Source organism: Symphalangus syndactylus, chromosome 9, assembly GCF_028878055.3.
Source record: "Symphalangus syndactylus isolate Jambi chromosome 9, NHGRI_mSymSyn1-v2.1_pri, whole genome shotgun sequence".
NCBI classification, from domain to species: Eukaryota; Metazoa; Chordata; class Mammalia; order Primates; family Hylobatidae; genus Symphalangus; species Symphalangus syndactylus.
Window position 1 is genome coordinate 55638003 of NC_072431.2, and position 17906 is coordinate 55655908.

The window sequence follows — 17906 nt, forward strand, 5'->3', positions numbered from 1 at the left end:
GATCGTGAGCACATGACCACTTCCCACCTGGCTGGTGGGCTCCCAGTGTACTCTTTCTTGCACACACACAGGCCTGCGGTGCCATGTGTGGCTGCCACCTGTCTGTTCAGCATGCCTTCTGAATGCCCACAAACCCCTGCACTCAGCATGCAGGCCATGTGGATGGAAGGTGTGCCGAAGCCTGTGTTCTACCCTGTTCTAGGCACCCTGCACCTGCTATGAAAGCCGCTGCAGGTGCAGTGGTTCACTCTTGTAATCCCAGCACTTTGGTAGGCTGAGGTGGGCGGATCACTTGAGGTCAGGAGTTCAAGACCAGCTTGGGTAACACAACAAGACCCCCATATATTCAAAATATTTAAAAATCAGCCAGGGGTGGCCTTGTGCGGTGGCTCACGTCTGTAATCCCAGCACTTTGTGGGGCTGAGGCAGGCCGATCACATGAGGTCAGGAGTTCGAGACAAGCCTGGCCAACATGGGGAAAACTCATCTGTACTAAAAATAAAAAAATAAGCCAGGTGTGGTGGTACGCACTTGTAGCTATTCAGGAGGCTGAGGCAGGAGAATTGCTTGAACCCGGGAGATGGAGGTTGCAGTGAGCTGAGATCACACCACTGCACTCCAGCCTGGGCAACACAGCGAGACTCCATCTCAAAGAAAAAAAAATCAAAAATTAGCCAGGCGTGGTGATATGCACCTGTAGTCCCAGCTACTTGGGAGGATGAGGTGGGAGGAGCACTTGAGCTCAGGAGTTGGAGACCAGCCTGGGCAACATAGCAAAAAATTTTGAAATTAGCTGGGTGTGGTGGCACACACCTGTAATCCCAGCTACTGGGGAGGCTCAGGCACGAGGATCTCTTGAGCCTGAGATTCAAGGCTGCACTGAGCCTTGATTGCACTCCAGCCTGGGGGACAGAGTGAGACCTGTCTCAAAAAAAAAAAGAAGAAGAAGAAAAGAAAAAAAGGCAGGTGTGGTGGCTCGCATCTGTAATCCCAGCACTTTCAGAGGCTGAGGCAGGTGGATCACCTGAGGTCAAGAGTTGAAGACCAGCCTGTCCAATATGGTGAAACCCCATCTCTGCTTAAAAAAAAAAAAATACAAAAATTTAACCAGGCATGGTGGCGCATGCCTGTGGTCCCAGCTACTTGGGAGGCTGAGGCTCAAGAATCATTTGAACCTGGGAGGTGGAGGTTGCAATGAGCTGAGAGTGTGCCACTGCACTCCAGCCTGGACGAGAAAGCCAGACTCTGAATAAAGGAAGAGAGAGACAGACAGAAAGTGAGAGAAGGAAGAGAAGGAAGGAAAGGAAAGGAAGGAAAGGGAAGGGGCCGCTGCAGAGTTGCTGTCCTTGTGTGCCCATGAGCTGCAGTCCCAGGGACCCACAATTTGCTAGGATTTTAGCGAGAAGCTCAGGCTCCATGCTGGACCGCACATGCCTTACATATCTGCGTAGGCTCAAAAAACTTCTATTTTGGCCGGGAGCAGTGGCTCACACCTGTAATCCCAGCACTTTGGGAGGCCGAGGCGGGTGGATCACCTGAGGTCAGGAGCTTGAGACCAGCCTGGCCAACATGTTGAAACCGCATCTCTACTAAAAATACAAAAATTAGCCAGGCATGGTGATGGACACCTGTAATCCCAGCTACTTGGGAGGCTGAGGCAGGAGAATGGCTTGAACCTGGGAGGTGGAGGTTGCAGTGAGCTGAGATTGCACCACTGCACTTCTGCCTGGGCAACAAGAGCAAAACTCAGTCTCAAAAAAAAAAAAAAAAAAAAAAACACTTCTATTTTGCCCGTAATCCTCTCTGGGCAGCAGTGACTTGGCCTGGGGCAAGTACAGGCAGGGCTTTGAGACTCTGGAAGCTGTTGTCATGAGATCTCTGCTAGGCCCCTGAGTTCAGGCTAGCTGCATTCTGGTGCTGCTCCTGGCACCTGGTTTCCTGCCCTGGGGCTTCCCCTCAAGAGCTGTTCTGGAGGAAGCAGGGCAGGCCCCGTGGCTTGGGGTCCGCATATTGGTGCAGATGACATCTGCCCTCCCCTCCCTGTTTTGGAGGTCCCTTGTCTGGCTGAGAGGACAAGAGGGCCCCATGTTCCCTGCATGTCCCACAGCAGAGCCGGAGCCTGAGCTGGACCTGGAGCCGGAGCCCACGCCTGAGCCCCAGCCGCGGAGCTCCCTGCGGGCTTCCTCCATGTGCCGCCGCAGCCTCCGGTCCCAGGGCCTGGAGGCCGGCCTCAGCTGCGGTAAGGCTGGTGTTGGGGGGAGGGTATGAATGGAGCTCAGTTTTTCCACCTGCAAAATAGGCTTGGTGAGGTGGGGAATCCCAGGGAATGGGGCTAAGCAGGGCTCAGAATTGGCCCTCCTGGGCCTGCGGGGCCTGTTGGTTCTGGGCCGGGGCCTGAGCTGTAGAGCTCAGATACGGTAATGACATTGTTCCCCGGCAGGTCCCGGCGAGTGCCCTGAGATGCCTCTTCCCCTGATCCCAGGCGAGCGCCAGGCAGGCGATGGCACGTCCCTCCCTGAGACCCCCAACCCCAAGATGGTGAGACCTTCTCTCTGCCCTCCAGGTGGGGTCAGTAGGGGGCAGGGAATGGACGGTCCATAGGACTGGGCCCAGGAGACCCAGGCCAAGGCGTCCCTGTGCTGCTTCAGGCTGAGGCATATCCCTGCCTCCCGGCACACCCAGGCCTGGCCTCGGAGGCCACACTAGGGCCATGAGGGGAAGTAGAATGGGCTGGACTCTCCCCCGTCTCCCTCCAGATGTCAGCTGTCTATGCAGAGCTTGAGTCTCGACTGAACAGCAGCTTCAAGGGGAAGATGGGGACCGTGTCCAAATCCCGGGCTTCCCCTCCAGGCCCCAGCCCAGCAGTCACCACAGGTAGGGCTCCAGCCTCTGTCATCTCGACTGTCCGGGTGTTTCCCTCCACCCCAGGCTCAGCCCTGGAGCTGCTTCTCTGCTCCATCAGGGTGAGGGTTGTCCCAGTCCCTCCCGTGCTCCTGTGACCCTAACCTCAGCTGTGGATCAAGAAAGTAGCCTGGGTACCGTGGGTCGTGCCTGTAATCCCAGCACTTTGGGAGGCTGAGGCAGGAGGATCGATTGAGCCCAGGAGTTTGAGACCAGCCTGGCAACATAGTGAGACCCCATCTCTAACAAAAAAAATACAAAATTAGCTGGGCATGGGGCATGACTACATGCCTGTAGTCCCAACTCCTCAAGAGGCTGAGGCGGGAGGATCACTTGAGCCCAGGAGTTCAAGGCTGCAGTGAGCTATTTTGAGCCACTGCACTCTAGCCTATAAGCAGCAGAGCAAGACCCTGTCTTAAAAAAGAAAAAGAAAGAAGGCAGATGCCTGTTTCTGAAGAAGTCCCCGAGTTAGCAAGTGGTTACTGGATAAATGATCAAGTGCACGCGTTGTCCTGTGAATGGCACAGCTGGGAAGACAGTTGCTCTGCAGCTCAGAAGGCAGGAGCCCTGGGAGATCCTCCTGTGATCTCAGGGTTTGCTGGGCATGCAAGACGCTCCATGACTCTGGATCTGGGCCCTAGAGAAGCCCCTCCACCATTCGAGTTAGTGGTGTTCAGTGGTTCCCAGCTGGGACCCCTGGTGACCATTCCAAGGTGAGCTGGCGTCCAGCCTGTCCTGAGGCTGAGCAGTGCTCCTGCTCACCAGATCTGGCCTTTAGTCATGCTTGGAAGGCAGGGCTGCCCAGGGTCTTCCTGCACTGTGCCCAGAGAGGGAAAGGGGAGTGGTCTGGGACACAGAACCAGCCTGCCCTAGGGCCCTCTCTCCAGCTTGCACCTGGAACCCTGGTGCTGGCTGAAGAGGAATCCTCATACTCCATCCCTCCTCCAGGGCCCAGGACCCTGTCCAGCGTCTCGTGGCCCAGCGAGCGACTGTTGCCCTCCCCCTGCTACCACCCGCTGTGTTCGGGGGGCCTGGCCTCCCCCAGCAGCTCTGAGTCCCACCCCTACGCCAGCCTGGACAGCAGCAGGGCGCCCTCCCCACAGCCAGGCCCCGGGCCCATCTGCCCCGACAGTCCCCCAAGCCCAGACCCTGCCCGCCCGCCCAGCCGCAGGAAGCTCTTCACCTTCTCCCATGCTGTGCGAAGCCGAGATACTGACCGCTTCCTGGACGTGCTGAGCGAGCAGCTGGGCCCCCGGGTCACCATCGTGGATGATTTCCTGACCCCTGAGAACGACTACGAGGAGGTGGGCACGCAAGTGTGGAGGGAGGCGGGTGAAACAAGGTGTGGCGGTCTGCAAGGCAACAGTGTTCCTGGGCTCCCGCAAGGGGCCTGCTGCCCTTGGGATCTTCCCCAGGCTATCCCACTCCCTGGCTCAAGCTATCCCACCACTTGCCCCCATTTACCCTATCTCCTGTTCAAGGTTATCATGCTTGTCTGAGGCTAGCCTGTATTCCCTGTCCCAGGTTAGCCCATTCCTTAGCTCAGGCTATCCCACCCACAGCCTGAGGCTAACCCATGAGAGGGTCCTATCCTTATTCCAGGCTACCCCCTCACAGCCTGAGGCTAACCCATGAGAGAGTCCTATCCTTAGCCCAGGCTATTCCCCTCACAGCCTGAGGTTAACCTGTGAGACAGTCCTATCCTTAGCCCAGGTGTCCCTTACAGCCTGAGGCTAACCTGTGAGATGGCCCTATCCTTGTCCCAGGTTATTCCATGATCCTTCACTTTGCACCTGCTCTAGTCTCTCTGGGCCCAGCCTCACCCTCCCCTTGCCTCTCTCCCCACCACCAGATGAGCTTCCATGATGACCAGGGCAGCTTCGTAACCAATGAGCGGAGCAGCGCCAGTGACTGTGCCAGCAGCAGTGAAGAAGGCAGCTCCCTGACCTACTCCTCCATCTCTGACCACATCCCCCCACCCCCGCTCAGCCCCCCACCCCCGCCACCCCTGCCTTTCCATGACCCTAAGCCCAGCTCCCGTAGCTCTGATGGTTCCCGGGGCCCTGCTCAGGCACTAGCCAAGCCCCTCACCCAACTCAGCCACCCAGTCCCTCCACCACCCCCACCGCCCCTGCCTCCACCCGTGCCCTGTGCACCCCCCATGCTGTCCCGGGGCCTGGGCCACCGGCGCAGTGAGACCAGCCACATGAGCGTCAAGCGCTTGCGGTGGGAACAGGTGGAGAACTCAGAAGGCACCATCTGGGGTCAGGTGGGTGACCTGGGACCCAGCGGTGTTCTGTACTGGGGGAGGATGGCTTGGGCAGCAGCACTGAAGGAAAACCCATCGGCCAGGCATCTTCCAACATCATCCTCCCTACCCCAAGCAGAGGATGAGTAGAGGCCCAGCCCAAGGACATCCCCACGCTTGGGGGCCACTGCAGGCATTGAAGCCAATCTGTGTCCCTCAGCCAAAGACACACACTGGGGACACCTGGAAATGCCACCCTACCCATCCTTGAAACCTATCACTCTTGAGGCCAGATGAGTTCTCTTAAACCTTTAAAAGAGCAGCTGCTTCAAACTCCTGCACACCAGCCTTCACCCTTTCACTTTGATGCTTGAATTTCCTCCCGCACAACACTGCCAGTGTATGCTTGAACACCTTCAGTGATGGGGAACTCACTACCTGTCAAGGTCTTCCTTTCCTCACTGGACGATTTTAACCATCCTCTTTGTCTTGTTCTGAAATCTTGTCTCCCCAGGATTCCCATGCCCTGTTTTCTTTCTGGCCCTTGAAATCGGGCAGAGCAATCTTATCCACAGACCAACCAATCTGCAAGATGAACAAGGTTCACCCCACCCCTTTTTTTTTTCAGATCATTCTCTTAGAACATGGTTTCCAACCCCCACTCCAGTGTCCATGTCCCTGTCAAAGAGACATTCCTAGATGGAACCCCCAATGGGGCTTGACCAGCTCAGAGGAGAGAACAGGGTTCTCACCTCCTTTGACCCGGACATCATACTCCTTTTAATATGGCAGGGGCTCCTTCCAGCTCCCGGGGCTGCCCCGTCCCAGTGCTCACGCTCACCATCATCCTCAACTCCATCTTCTTGGGATCAATAGCACACTCTCACATGTAGTCACACTGGGCAGAGGCATGCTTGTGATTTTTCCCCACTGCCATCTCCTGGGTCCCAATTCTGTCTCCTGCCTTCTCAGCCAAGATATCATCAGCCCACATCTCCAGGGACCCTTTCCAAGTTGCTAATAAAGATGCCTGGTGAGGCCAGGCTTGGTGGTTCACACCTGTAATCTCGGCACTTTGGGAGGCTGAGGCAGGAGGACTGCTTGAGCCTAAGAGTTCAAGACAAGTCTGGGCAGCATAGTGAGATCTCGTCTCTACAAAAAAATCAAAAAATTAGCCGGACATGGTGGTGCATGCCTGTGGTCCCAGCTACTCGGGAGGCTGAAGAGGGAGAATCACTTGATTCCCAGAGGTGGAGGTTGCAGTGAGCCAAGATGGCACCACTGCACTCCAGCCTGGGGTACAGAGTGAGACCCTACCTCAGAAAAAAAAAAACAAAACTCAGTGAGACAAGGGCACAAATAGGGACCTCCTGGGTCCCCTAGAGACCTCACTCCTGCCCAACCTTAGACCGATCTTCAAGTCTTGCTCCACAGCATGGCTCTTCCATTGGTTACCAAAGGTGGACACAGGGACACAGGTCACACATCTGGCCAAGCCCAAATCCATCCTCAGTGTCCCTGCCCTGCAGCCATGTTCTAAGACTTCATTCCCCTGCCTGCCCTCCCTTTGGGTTCTCTCCCTTTGGCAGCCACCCCATCCTCACTCCCTGTCCCAGCCCCAGGCTGTCACCTCTCATCTACGCCATTCATCACAGCCACATGTCCAGCGTCTGACCCCTAGGCTGTCACAGTTGCCAGCACCAGCTCACTCTGCCCAGGGCAGCCCTGGTGAACTCACCGCCCTCCAAGGAGACCTCATGACAGAGCCAGACCCCTGAGCCACCTCCAGTAGCCCCTTACTTGGCTCTAGCCCCTTCACAGCTCCTCATGCCCCCGCTCCAGTCCCACCTTGCTGGCTTCTGCACAAGTAGAGTTCCAAGTCTTGAGTCTCGACTGACCCCAAGAGGAGCTGGCTCAGCACCCGGTGACTCAGATGATCTGGCTTCTCTTGCAGTCTCCTCCTGCTCTGGGCTTTATCCCAGCGCCTGATGGGTGCTTTTGCTCGGGAAGCCCCTAGGGCAGCCCTCAGAGGGTGGGAAGTGGGAGGCCAGTCCAGCTGCTGCTGCTCCTCCTACTCAACCTCCCATCCTCCCTCGCAGCTGGGGGAAGACTCCGACTATGATAAGCTGAGTGACATGGTGAAATACCTCGACCTGGAGCTCCACTTCGGTACCCAGAAACCTTCTAGTGAGTGGCCTGATGGCCTTGGGGGAACCCCAGATACCACACCATCTGTGGCAGCCCCAGGCTTAGCATCTCCCAGGGCTGCACTGACTGCTATTTAACCTGATGCGTCCTCAAGCCTTCAGTCCCTGAGTTATTTAATAGCTGGCATTTAGGCTGGGCACAGTGGCTCACGCCTGTCATCCCAGCACTTTGGGAGGCTGAGGTGGGTGGATCGCCTGAGCTCAGGAGTTCGAGACCAGCCTGAGCAACGTGGTGAAACCCCTGTCTCTACCAAAAATACAAAAAATTAGCCAGGCACGGTGGAGGATGCCTGTGGTCCCAGCTATTTGGGAGGCTGAGTTGGGAGGATCAATTGAGCCTGGGAGGTGGAGGTTGCAGTGAGCCGCGATCACACCACTGCACTCCGACCTGGTAACCTGGATGACACAGTGAGACCCCGTCTAAAAAAAAAAAAAAAAACTGGCATTTATTGTGTAGTGATCAAATACCAGGGACTCTCATTTCTAAATCCCATGGCAACTCTATGATGTACATACTGTGATCACCCCCCACTTCCTAATAAGGAAGCATAGACAGGTGAGGTAATTTGCTCACAGTCACACCGTAGACAGGAGGCATCCACAAATATATCCAGGCTCCCTTGCCCTCACCCCTTCCTGGGTATCTCCCTGTCGTTGATGGGTGGAACAGGCGGTCCCAGGATGGAACAGAAAGACCTGGCCTCCAGCAGCATAGGGGGTGCACAGGGCACGGGGCGGGGGAGGTTACACACAGGACCTGAGGGTCCCTGACCTGAGGAATGAAGGGACTATGGACATGTGTAGCTGATTAAGTCGACGTCGTGCTTCGGGGGATAGTGGCTGTTGGCTGTGGCCACACCACTCCTGGGCCTTCCCACTGCAGCCTCAGCCTAGCCGCCTTCGTAAACTGTCAGTTTCTTTTCCAGAACCGGTGCCGGGGCCGGAGCCCTTCCGGAAGAAGGAGGTGGTGGAGATCCTGTCCCATAAGAAGGCCTACAACACCTGTGAGGGTCCGGGGAACCCCAGGGGGTGTAGGGGGGCAGGCGGCGGCCCTTTCTCTGGGCCTCAGACCTGCCCAGGTGGATGACAGAGATTAGGCGGTGGGGACCCGGACTCCTGTCGCTCAGCGCAGTGAAGACCCCCTCCCAGGCCCCATAGCCAGCCAGATCCCATCTGGGCGCAGGTGCCGGCCCCGCCCTCACTGTCTAATCAACTTCCCGGTTCTGGCCCCGCCTCCAGCGTCTTTCCCTCTCTCCTTCGCAGGCCCCGCCTTAGTCCCTGGCCCGACCCCCATAGACCCCACCCAGCTTCTTAATCTAGCGTTTCGAGAACCCCGTCCTCACCCTTAAATCGGTCGCTGAAAGACCGTCCCTATTTCAGGGCCAGCCCCTGCCACGGCCCCCTACGGCACCCCTCGCAGGCCCCGCCCCTGTTCCTTGTCCCCTCCATTCAGTCTCCTCCCTGTAGCCGAAGCGCACCTGGAAGCTCCGCCCTCTCCCTGCTGGGCCCCGCCCTCTTCCCCCGCTTGATCTCAACCAGCAGCCCCGCTCCGTTTCCTTGCTCCTACCCGCCCGGCTCCTCACAGTAGCCTAGGCCAATCCCAAGGTCCCGCCCTTTTTCCACCCGGGCCCCGCCCCAGTTTATCCTCATAGACCTCGCCCTGTTCATTGACCCCCACCCCTCTAGAGTTCCTCCAGTAGCCCAGGCCCCGCCCCAGCTCTCCCTCGCAGGTCTACCCGCTTCCCTTGTCCCCTGCCCCTTCAGATTCCCCCCTGTATCCTAGGCCAACTGGAAGCCCCGCCCTCTTCCTGCCGGGCCCCACTCTCTCCCGGCCCCTGCTCACCGAGCGGCCCCCTCTTTCCTTTTTTCTTCCCCTCCCAGGCTCTTCCCCTTAGCCCAGGCCAATGTTGAAGCGCCGTCCTCTCCCCACCCGGGACCCGCCTCAGCTCAGCCTCTTGTCCCGGTCCGCGTTTCTTGTCCCTCCAGCCTCAAGGCCCCGCCCTCTCCCCTAGGCCCCGCCCCGTGTCCGCCCTCTCCCCGCCTCTACCCTGCCCTCTCCGTCTTGGGTCCCATCCGGCCCCGCCCCCGCCCCGCTCCGGCCCCGCCCAGCTCACCGCGCCGCCCCGCCCCGCCCGCAGCCATCCTCTTGGCGCACCTGAAGCTGAGCCCCGCGGAGCTGCGCCAGGTGCTGATGAGCATGGAGCCCCGGCGCCTGGAGCCCGCGCATCTGGCGCAGCTGCTGCTCTTCGCGCCCGACGCCGACGAGGAGCAGCGCTACCAGGCCTTCCGCGAGGCGCCCGGCCGCCTCAGTGAGCCGGACCAGTTCGTCCTGCAGGTGCCGCGACCACAACCCCGCCGCGAGGCCTCGGCCGGCTCCATAGGGGTTGTCGCTGTGGCCAGGGCTGCTGGGGTCCCGCGCGCCTTCGGGGGCCGCCATTGCGCCCAGGTCTCTGAGTCCCAGTTTAACACCTTGAATGGCCAGGTCCTATCAGGGGTCCAAGGTACATGGGAGGCGGGCTTCCCCAGGGGTCGTGCTTATTCTTCTTACCGGAATATCGGGCCAAAGCAGCCAGCAGACCCCTCCCCCCACCCCAAAGCCTGCGGTGGGGCAGAGGGTCCAAGGAAGGGGATGGGTGAATCCTGGCTCTGCCTTCGAGGCAGATGCTGTCAGTTCCCGAATACAAGACGCGCCTGCGCAGCCTGCACTTCCAGGCCACCCTCCAGGAGAAGACAGAGGAGATCCGAGGCAGCCTTGAATGCTTGCGCCAGGCCTCTCTGGAGCTCAAAAACAGTCGGAAGCTCGCCAAGATCCTGGAGGTCAGTGGGCGTACCCTCCCTGGCACCCTATCTGCTTCTCTGCCTCTTGGGGCTTCCAGCCTGGAGGCCCATCCAGACAACAGGGTGGGTGGGTGGTGGGGTGAGGACAGGACCTGCCCACCTTCTTGTCCACAGTTTGTGTTGGCCATGGGCAACTATCTCAACGATGGACAGCCCAAAACCAACAAGACCACGGGCTTCAAGATCAACTTTTTGACAGAGGTGAGGGGACCTGCTGGCAGCAATTGACTGGTTTGCTCTACCAGCAAAGTGCTGATGCCAGGTCTAGCTCAGTTGTGGCAGAGGGCATGAGAGGACATCGTGACCAAGGAGCCAAGGAGGGCTCTCCTCCTGGCAGGAAAAGGGCCACATTGAAGCCAGGATGTGACTGCAGCAAAGGGTGGGGTGGGATGGGGGAACACACTCCCAGGATCTGGAAAAATGGAGTGAGGGAAGACAGTTGGAAAGAGAGTGTCAAAGGCTGGGGATTGGGCAGGGTGTGGTGGCTCATGCCTGTAATCCCGGCACTTTGGAGGCCAAGGTGAGAGGATCACTTGAGGCCAGGAGTTGGAGACTAGCCTGGACAACATAGCAAGACCCTAGTTCGACAAAAATAATTAGCCAGGCATGACACATGCCTGTAGTCCAAGCTACTTGGGAGACTAAGGTGGAAGGATCGCTTGAGCCTAGGAGTTTGAGGCTGCAGTGAGCTATGATGGAGCCACTGCACTCCAGCCTGGGAAACAGAGCAAGGCCCTGCTATTAAAAAAAAGAGGGGGGAGTCAAGAATTGATCATTGATGCCACAGTAGTCCAGGAGAAGCTGGGCCCATGTGACCCCATCTGATGGGGTCCTTGACAGGAATGTATATTGGGGGTCACTTGCAGCTGAACTCCACCAAGACAGTGGATGGGAAGTCCACCTTCCTGCACATCCTTGCCAAATCGTTGAGCCAGCACTTCCCTGAACTCCTGGGCTTTGCTCAGGACCTGCCCACCGTGCCCCTGGCTGCCAAAGGTATGCTGGGTGCGTGGATGGGGAGGCAGAGGCATGCTGTCCTGGGCTGGGAGAGCGGCCCCATGCAGCCTCTGTCCTCTTCCCTACAGTGAACCAACGGGCCCTGACCAGCGACCTGGCCGACCTCCATGGCACTATCAGCGAGATACAGGACGCCTGCCAGAGCATTTCCCCTTCTAGCGAGGACAAGTTTGCAGTGGTCATGTCAGCATCCTCTGAGCAGCCTGTTCCTGCACCAGGCTGGATCCTGGGGTGGTTGGGTAGAGCTGGCTATGGCTCCAGTGGCCGCTGGAGACCTCGACTTCCAGCAGAGATTCTGGACACGGGTTGCTGTGCACCCAGGCGTCCTGGAAGAGGCTCCATCCTGGGTTGTTTATTGATTAATTGATTGATTCATTGAGACAGGATCTCACTCTGTCACCCAGGCTATGCCTAGCTAATTTTTGTATTTTTAGTAGAGACAAGGTTTTGCCATGTTGCCCAGGCTGGTCTAAAACTCCTGGGCTCAAGTGATCTGCCTGCCTCAGCCTCCCAGAGTGCTAGGATTACAGGTGTGAGCCACAATACCAGGTCCCATCCTGGATTATAAATTTATTTATATATTTATTTAATTTTATTTATCTTTCGAGACAGAGCCTTGCTCTGTTGCCCAGGCTGGAGTGCAGTTGCACGATCTTGGCTCACTGCAGCCTCTGCCTCCCAGGTTCAAGCTGTTCTCCTGCCTCAGCCTCCCAAGTAGCTGGGATTACAGGCATGTGCCACCATGCCCGGCTAGTTTTTTTGTATTTTTAGTAGAGACATGGGTTCACTATGTTTTCCAGGCTGGTCTTGCACTCCTCACCTCAGGTGATCCACCTGCCTCGGCCTCTCAGAGTGCTGAGATTACAGGCCTGAGCCACTGCGCTTAGCCCTGGGTCATTTATAATCCAAGTGCTTATGCCAAGTCTGTGTGTAACTGAAGCCAGAGCTCTTTTGAGTGCCCCAAAGCCACTGTACCATCTGTCCTCTGGGGCAGTGGAGCCCAGAGCTAAGTCTCAAAATTACAAGGAGCAGCCTGTCAGGCCCTACCAGCCAAAGGCAGTCAGGAGGGTGGGACATTCCCATTGAGCCCCCCAGCAGGGCCTGGCCAGTGGGTGACAGAGGCCCAGATGGGAAGACAGGAAAGAAAGGCATGTGGCAGTTCTCCCTGTTCCCCCTCTCTGGCTCCAACACCCCTTGGCAGGGAACACAGGGTTTTCCCTAATGCTGAAGCTAGGTAAGGAGGAGAGCTCTGGGGGCTGTGCCTGTGGCCAGGGCAGTAGGTGGTGAAAGCCCCTGTCACATGTCTCTGACTGCAGCACACGGGTGAGTGTCTGGTGCAGGTGAGTGTCTTGAGCAGGAATTTGATGTCAGATCCACCCCCGCCCTTTCCTCTCAGGCAGGAGATCTGCAGAGAATCACTAAGCAAACTCTACAGCTTGGGCAAGGTGCTTTTCACCCCCATCTTTCACTCACTTCACACCCAGATTTTTGTTTTGTTTTGAGATGGAGTCTCGTGCTGTTGCCCAGGCTGGAGTGCAATGGCGCAGTCTCAGCTCACTGCAACCTCCACCTCCTGGGTTCAAGCAATTCTTCTGCCTCAGCCTCCCGAGTAGCTGGGATTACAGGTGCCTACCACCACAACCGGTTAATTTTTTGTATTTTTTAGTAGAGATGGGGTTTCACTATGTTGGTCAGGCTGATCTCAAACTCCTGACCTCGTGATCCACCTGCCTCGGCCTCCCAAAGTGCTGGGATTACAGGCGTGAGCCACTGTGCCTGGCCTACCCAGATGTTTTGCAGATGTGAAAGCTGAGGCTGTTTAGGTAAGGGTTAGTCCACTCTAGCATCCCTCAGTCCAGGGGTATTGGCCTGCTTCCTTGGGCTTGGAAGTCCCCAGAGAGAAGATGGATGGTCACATTCAAGGGTAGCCTCTGGGCCAGCTGCAGTGTCTTATGCCTGTAATCCCAGCACTTTGGGAGGTCAAGGCTGAGAGATTGCCTGAGGCCAGGAGTTTGAGACCAGCCTGGGCAACATAGCGGGACCCCATCTCTACAAAAGAATTTGGAAATGAGCCTGGCATGGTGGTGCATGCCTGTAGTCCCAGCTCCTCAGGAGGCTGCAACTAGAGGATCACTTGAGCCCAGGAGTTCAAGGTTGCAGTGAGGTATGATCACACCACTGCACTCTAGCCAGGTGACAGAGTGAGACCTTATCTCAAAAATAAAATGAAGGCAGGCCAGGCGCGGTGGCTCACGCCTGTAATCCCAGCACTTTGGGAGGCCAAGGAGGGCAGATCACCTGAGGTCAGGAGTTCGGGACCAGCCTGGCCAACATGGTAAAACCCTGTCTCTACTAAAAATACAAAAATCAGCCAGGTGTGGTGCCATGTGCCTGTAATCCCATCTATTCAGAAGGCTGAGGCAGGAGAATCACTTGGATCCAGGAGGCTGAGGTTGCAGTAAGCTGAGATCGTGCCATTGCACTCTAGCCTGTGCAACAGAGCGAGACTCTGTCTCAAAATAAATAAATAAATAAATTAATTAATTAAAGGCAGCCTCTGCAAAGGAAATTGACCTGGCATATCAGACAGGCATAGGCCCAAATCCCGACTCATTTGCTTACCTGCTATGGGACTATGGGCAAGTCACTTACCCTCTGTGAGCCCAGTTTTCTCATCAGGAAAAAGGGTCATGAGAACTGCTACCACAGTGGTCATTAATTGATATGACCCTGGTGGGTTCAACCATGGCTCAGGCACCACAGTGCTTGCTGTGTGATCTTGGGCTAGTTGCTAAAGTCCTCTGTGCTTTAATTTGTTCGCATGTAAAATAGAGATAATCTACCTCATAGAGTTGTTAAACGATGATTCAACAAGCTTAGAACAAAGCTTGGCACCGTTTTAAGTGCTGAAAAAATGGCCGGGCGCGGTGGCTCGCGCCTGTAATCCCAGCACTTTGGGAGGTCAAGGCGAGTGGATCACGAGGTCAGGAGATCGAGACCATCCTGGCTAACACGGTGAAACCCCGTCTCTACTAAAAATACAAAAAATTAGCTGGGCGAGGTGGTGGGCACCTGTAGTCCCAGCTACTCGGGAGGCTGAGGCAGGAGAATGGCATGAACCCGGGAGGCGGAGCCTGCAGTGAGCCGAGATTGAGCCACTGCACTCCAGCCTGGGCGACAGTGAGACTCCGTCTAAAAAAAAAAAAGATAGCAATTCAGCCACTGAATCTTTTTGCAGGACTGACCATGTATCAGATGCTATTCTAAGCCCTGGAGGTGCATGGAGGGCGTGAGCTTTCACTTAGGTGGTAGGAAATGAACTTGTGAATTATTTCAGGTCATGACAAATGCTCTAGAAAACAGAGTAGGGCCTAAGGTCAGATGTGGTGGCTCACACCTGTAATTCCAGCACTCTGGGAGGCCAAGGTGGGAGGATCACTTGAGCCCAGGAGTTTGAGACCACCCTAGGCAACATAGACCCCATCTCTATTTTAAAAATCAAAAAATTAGCTGGGTATGGTGGTGTGAACCTCTGGTCCCAGCTACTCAGGAGGCTGAGGTGGGAGGATCACTTGAGCCTGGGAGGTAGAGGCTGGAATGACCTGTGAGCTGTGATCACGCCACTGCACTCCAGGCTGAGCGACAGAATAAGACCCTGTCTCAGAAAAAAAAAAAGTAAGGCCTAGAGAGTGACAGAGGGGCCTACTGTAACTGAGTGGTTGGGGAAGAAGGTGGCGGTGGAGGCCTCTGATCAGAGACCCAAGGCCTGGCCCTGCAGAGAGAACAGGGGTGAATGGCCTGAGGCCGCACTGGCTGTGGCCAGTTTCAGGATGAGCTTAGTGGCCAGTGGGACTGGAGTCCCTGAACAGGGCCCGGTTTCCTCTTGGACACAGGGCCTTGGCCCTTGGAAGAACTCAGGCCAACCAGGAATAGGGCTGCTAGGGACCTGTCTGTCGGGCCACCACTCGAGACCCTAGGGGCACCAGCGGGCTGGCTGTTTCCTTAACTGAGGCCTGTCAGTCCTTCCTGGAGACGGCCCAGCCGGCACTTCGGGCGCTGGACGGGCTGCAGCACGAGGCCATGGAGGAGCTGGGCAAGGCACTGGCCTTCTTTGGGGAGGATTCCAAGGCCACCACCTCTGAGGCTTTCTTCGGCATCTTTGCAGAGTTCATGAGTAAATTCGAGGTGAGCCTCAGTGGAGACCTGAGGGGCCCTTTTGGAGAGATGGGGGCTAGAGGCCAAATGAAGGGATTCTCCATGAAGCCAGGGCTGGGAAAGGGGCCCCAGTGAGCGACACATCCCCATAACCCCCTGTTGGGGCAAGTTGCAGCCTCAATGCTGGCTGTCTAGTGTGGGAAGAGACAGGGAAGGTGTCACAGGTTCCTGGGACCACTGACCACCCTACCTCTGTGTTCCCCCTCCCCAGCGAGCGCTGAGTGACCTGCAGGCCGGGGAGGGCCCGCGCAGCTCCGGGATGGTTTCACCCCTGGCCTGGTGACAGTGGCCACACCGCGTCCTCTGCGGCCTGAGTAGGGAGATGGAGGCTGAGAGGGCAGCCCAGACACTGCCGAGGTCCGGGGCCACTGCGCCCTGGGCTCCGAGCACACCGCCAGCCTCTCCTGCAGCTACCTCAGCCGCTGAGCTGTGGCCGGGCCCTCCTCTGCCAGCCCTTGTTCCTACCCCCAGGCCCAGAACCAGATGCTGTAGGAGCGGGTGCTGAGTGTGCCTGCACCTGGAGGACCGTGCTCCGTCGGCTTCCTGGGCCCACTTCCCGCCTCGCTCCCAGGCTGTCAGGGGGGCCTGGAGGGTGGATTACAAAGTGGCCACATTCCTGGGACATGTGGACCTTTTTTCTGATCCTGCTTCTAGCGGGTCCCTGTGAGGGGGCCGACACCCTTGAGCACGACCCTGCAGGCGGGCGCGAGACGCGAGAGGGCAGAAAGCCCAATGTAGAGGGGCCCTGGGGATGTGCACGCCCAGCCGGAGCCTTGGAAGCTGGCTTCAGGGACACGGGAAGAGAGAGGCCTGGGAGAGACGCAGGGAAGGAAGGACTGGAGGAGGAAGACCCCCTATGTCAGACTGCAGAATTGAGGTTTCTTGCAGTGGACAAACCCAAACCTGTGTAGAGGTGACCCAGCTGGAAGTGGGGAGCCTGGGAGTGGAATAGGCATGGTCAAGGTAGAGCAGACAGAATGGGGAGGTGTTGAGGCAGGAGGTGAGCAGGATCTGGTGGCCGACTGCCAGACTTCTCACCTAGACGGATGGTGATGTTCCCTGGAGCAAGTCATGAGACCAGGGCAGGTTTGGGGGCAGATGACACAATCTGGGATGTGTTTGGGACCCAAATGGTCATTTTACATGTGCCTAGGCCTACAGCAGGAGTTACCTGGATACCAGGAGCAGGAGCAGGTGGCATGGTGGGCAGGGATGGAGGGTGTGTGAACTGTTTCACCTTTTTTTAAATTCTCTGATGGCAGATCCTTGCATCAGACAGCTTCCCTTGTTGCACCTTTTTTTTTCTTTTTAATTATTTTTGGAAAAGTCTGAAATGGGCTTTAATCCTGTCTCTTGGATTCTTTTTCATCTACTGCAATCAAATGGCTTACATTGCACCTGAGCAGTACTGGGGACCTGTTCAGTTCTTCCCAGTCTCCCCTAGGCCCCTCTTGGAAGCCATCTTTGTTTTTTTGTTCCTTGCACACAACCACCATACAAAAACATCAAAACCAAAATATATACTGCAAGGGAGATGTGGCTAGTGGGGTACATTTCTCCCTAGCAGCTCAAGCAGAATCATTTCCGAAAGTTCCCAGTGCCTGTGTCTCTGGGAAACATGTCAGGAGGTCAGTTAAAACCTCTGCAGGCAGGGCACGGTGGCTCACGCCTGTAATTCCACCACTTTGGGAGGCTGAGGCAGGCGGATCACCTGAGGCCAGAAGTTCAAGACCAGCCTGGCCAACATAGTGAAGCCACATCTCTACTAAAAATACACAAAATTAGCCAGGCGTGGTGGCACGCGCTTGTATTCACAGCTACTTGGGAGGCTGAGGCAGAAGAATTGCTTGAACTTGGGGGGGCGGAGGTTGCAGTGAGCCGAGATCCTGCCACTGCACTCCAGCCTGAGCGACAGAGTGAGACTCCGTCTGAAAAAAAAACAAAAAACAAAAAACACCCTGCATGAGATTTGTAGAGATTATAGACTCCAACAGGCGTGATTTCCAGGCCTGGTTAGCCCACATGGCATTTTCCTGCAAGTTAGAAACACGAGTCCCTTCCAGGAGACTTAACCTCTTGATTGCACAGTGTGTCAGGCCAAGCACCAGCTAGGTTTTCTCCCTAACATGCCTTGTATTGGTTATCTGTTTGCTACAACAATGCTGTGTGACAAACTGTCCCAAAACTCATTGGCTTCAAACAGCAATCACTTACTGCTCACAAGTCTCTGGGTCCCGGTTCTGATCTGAGCTAGGCTCTGCATCCTCAGTCAGCTATGAGTCAGCTAGGCAGCTTTGGTAATCATGCCAAGCAATCTCATGTCTGGGGCCTTTGGCTGGAAAAGCTGGGATGGCCCCAAAATGGGGTCTCTCAGTTTGCACCCAAATAGCCAGGATTCTTTTCATGAGGGGATTGGGGGTCAAAGAGGCTGAACAAGCAAAGGCACAGAACATGGCTTAAGGCTGAGGCTCAGAGCTGGT

General features: G+C 56.4%; 1 protein-coding gene across 7 annotated transcripts in view; it reads left to right on the plus strand.

The window, feature by feature from the left end:
* Positions 1-16039, plus strand: part of GRID2IP (Grid2 interacting protein) — a 61042-nt gene extending 45003 nt beyond the window's left edge. For 2 of the 7 annotated variants that reach the window (XM_055292303.2, XM_055292306.2), the window contains 14 exons: positions 2108-2239; positions 2441-2538; positions 2757-2874; positions 3850-4205; positions 4754-5170; positions 7249-7336; positions 8283-8360; positions 9495-9691; positions 10018-10173; positions 10309-10395; positions 11061-11190; positions 11280-11398; positions 15232-15396; positions 15638-16039. In XM_055292303.2, coding sequence (XP_055148278.1) covers positions 2108-2239; positions 2441-2538; positions 2757-2874; positions 3850-4205; positions 4754-5170; positions 7249-7336; positions 8283-8360; positions 9495-9691; positions 10018-10173; positions 10309-10395; positions 11061-11190; positions 11280-11398; positions 15232-15396; positions 15638-15709 — 2213 coding nt within the window. In that variant the 3' untranslated portion in view covers positions 15710-16039. Of the gene's footprint in view, positions 1-2107; positions 2240-2440; positions 2539-2756; positions 2875-3849; positions 4206-4753; positions 5171-7248; positions 7337-8270; positions 8361-9494; positions 9692-10017; positions 10174-10308; positions 10396-11060; positions 11191-11279; positions 11399-15231; positions 15397-15637 lie in introns of all 7 variants that reach the window. The other 5 variants (XM_055292308.2, XM_055292304.2, XM_055292309.2 and 2 more) reach the window with 3 other exon arrangements.
* The last annotated feature ends 1867 nt before the right edge of the window (positions 16040-17906 follow it).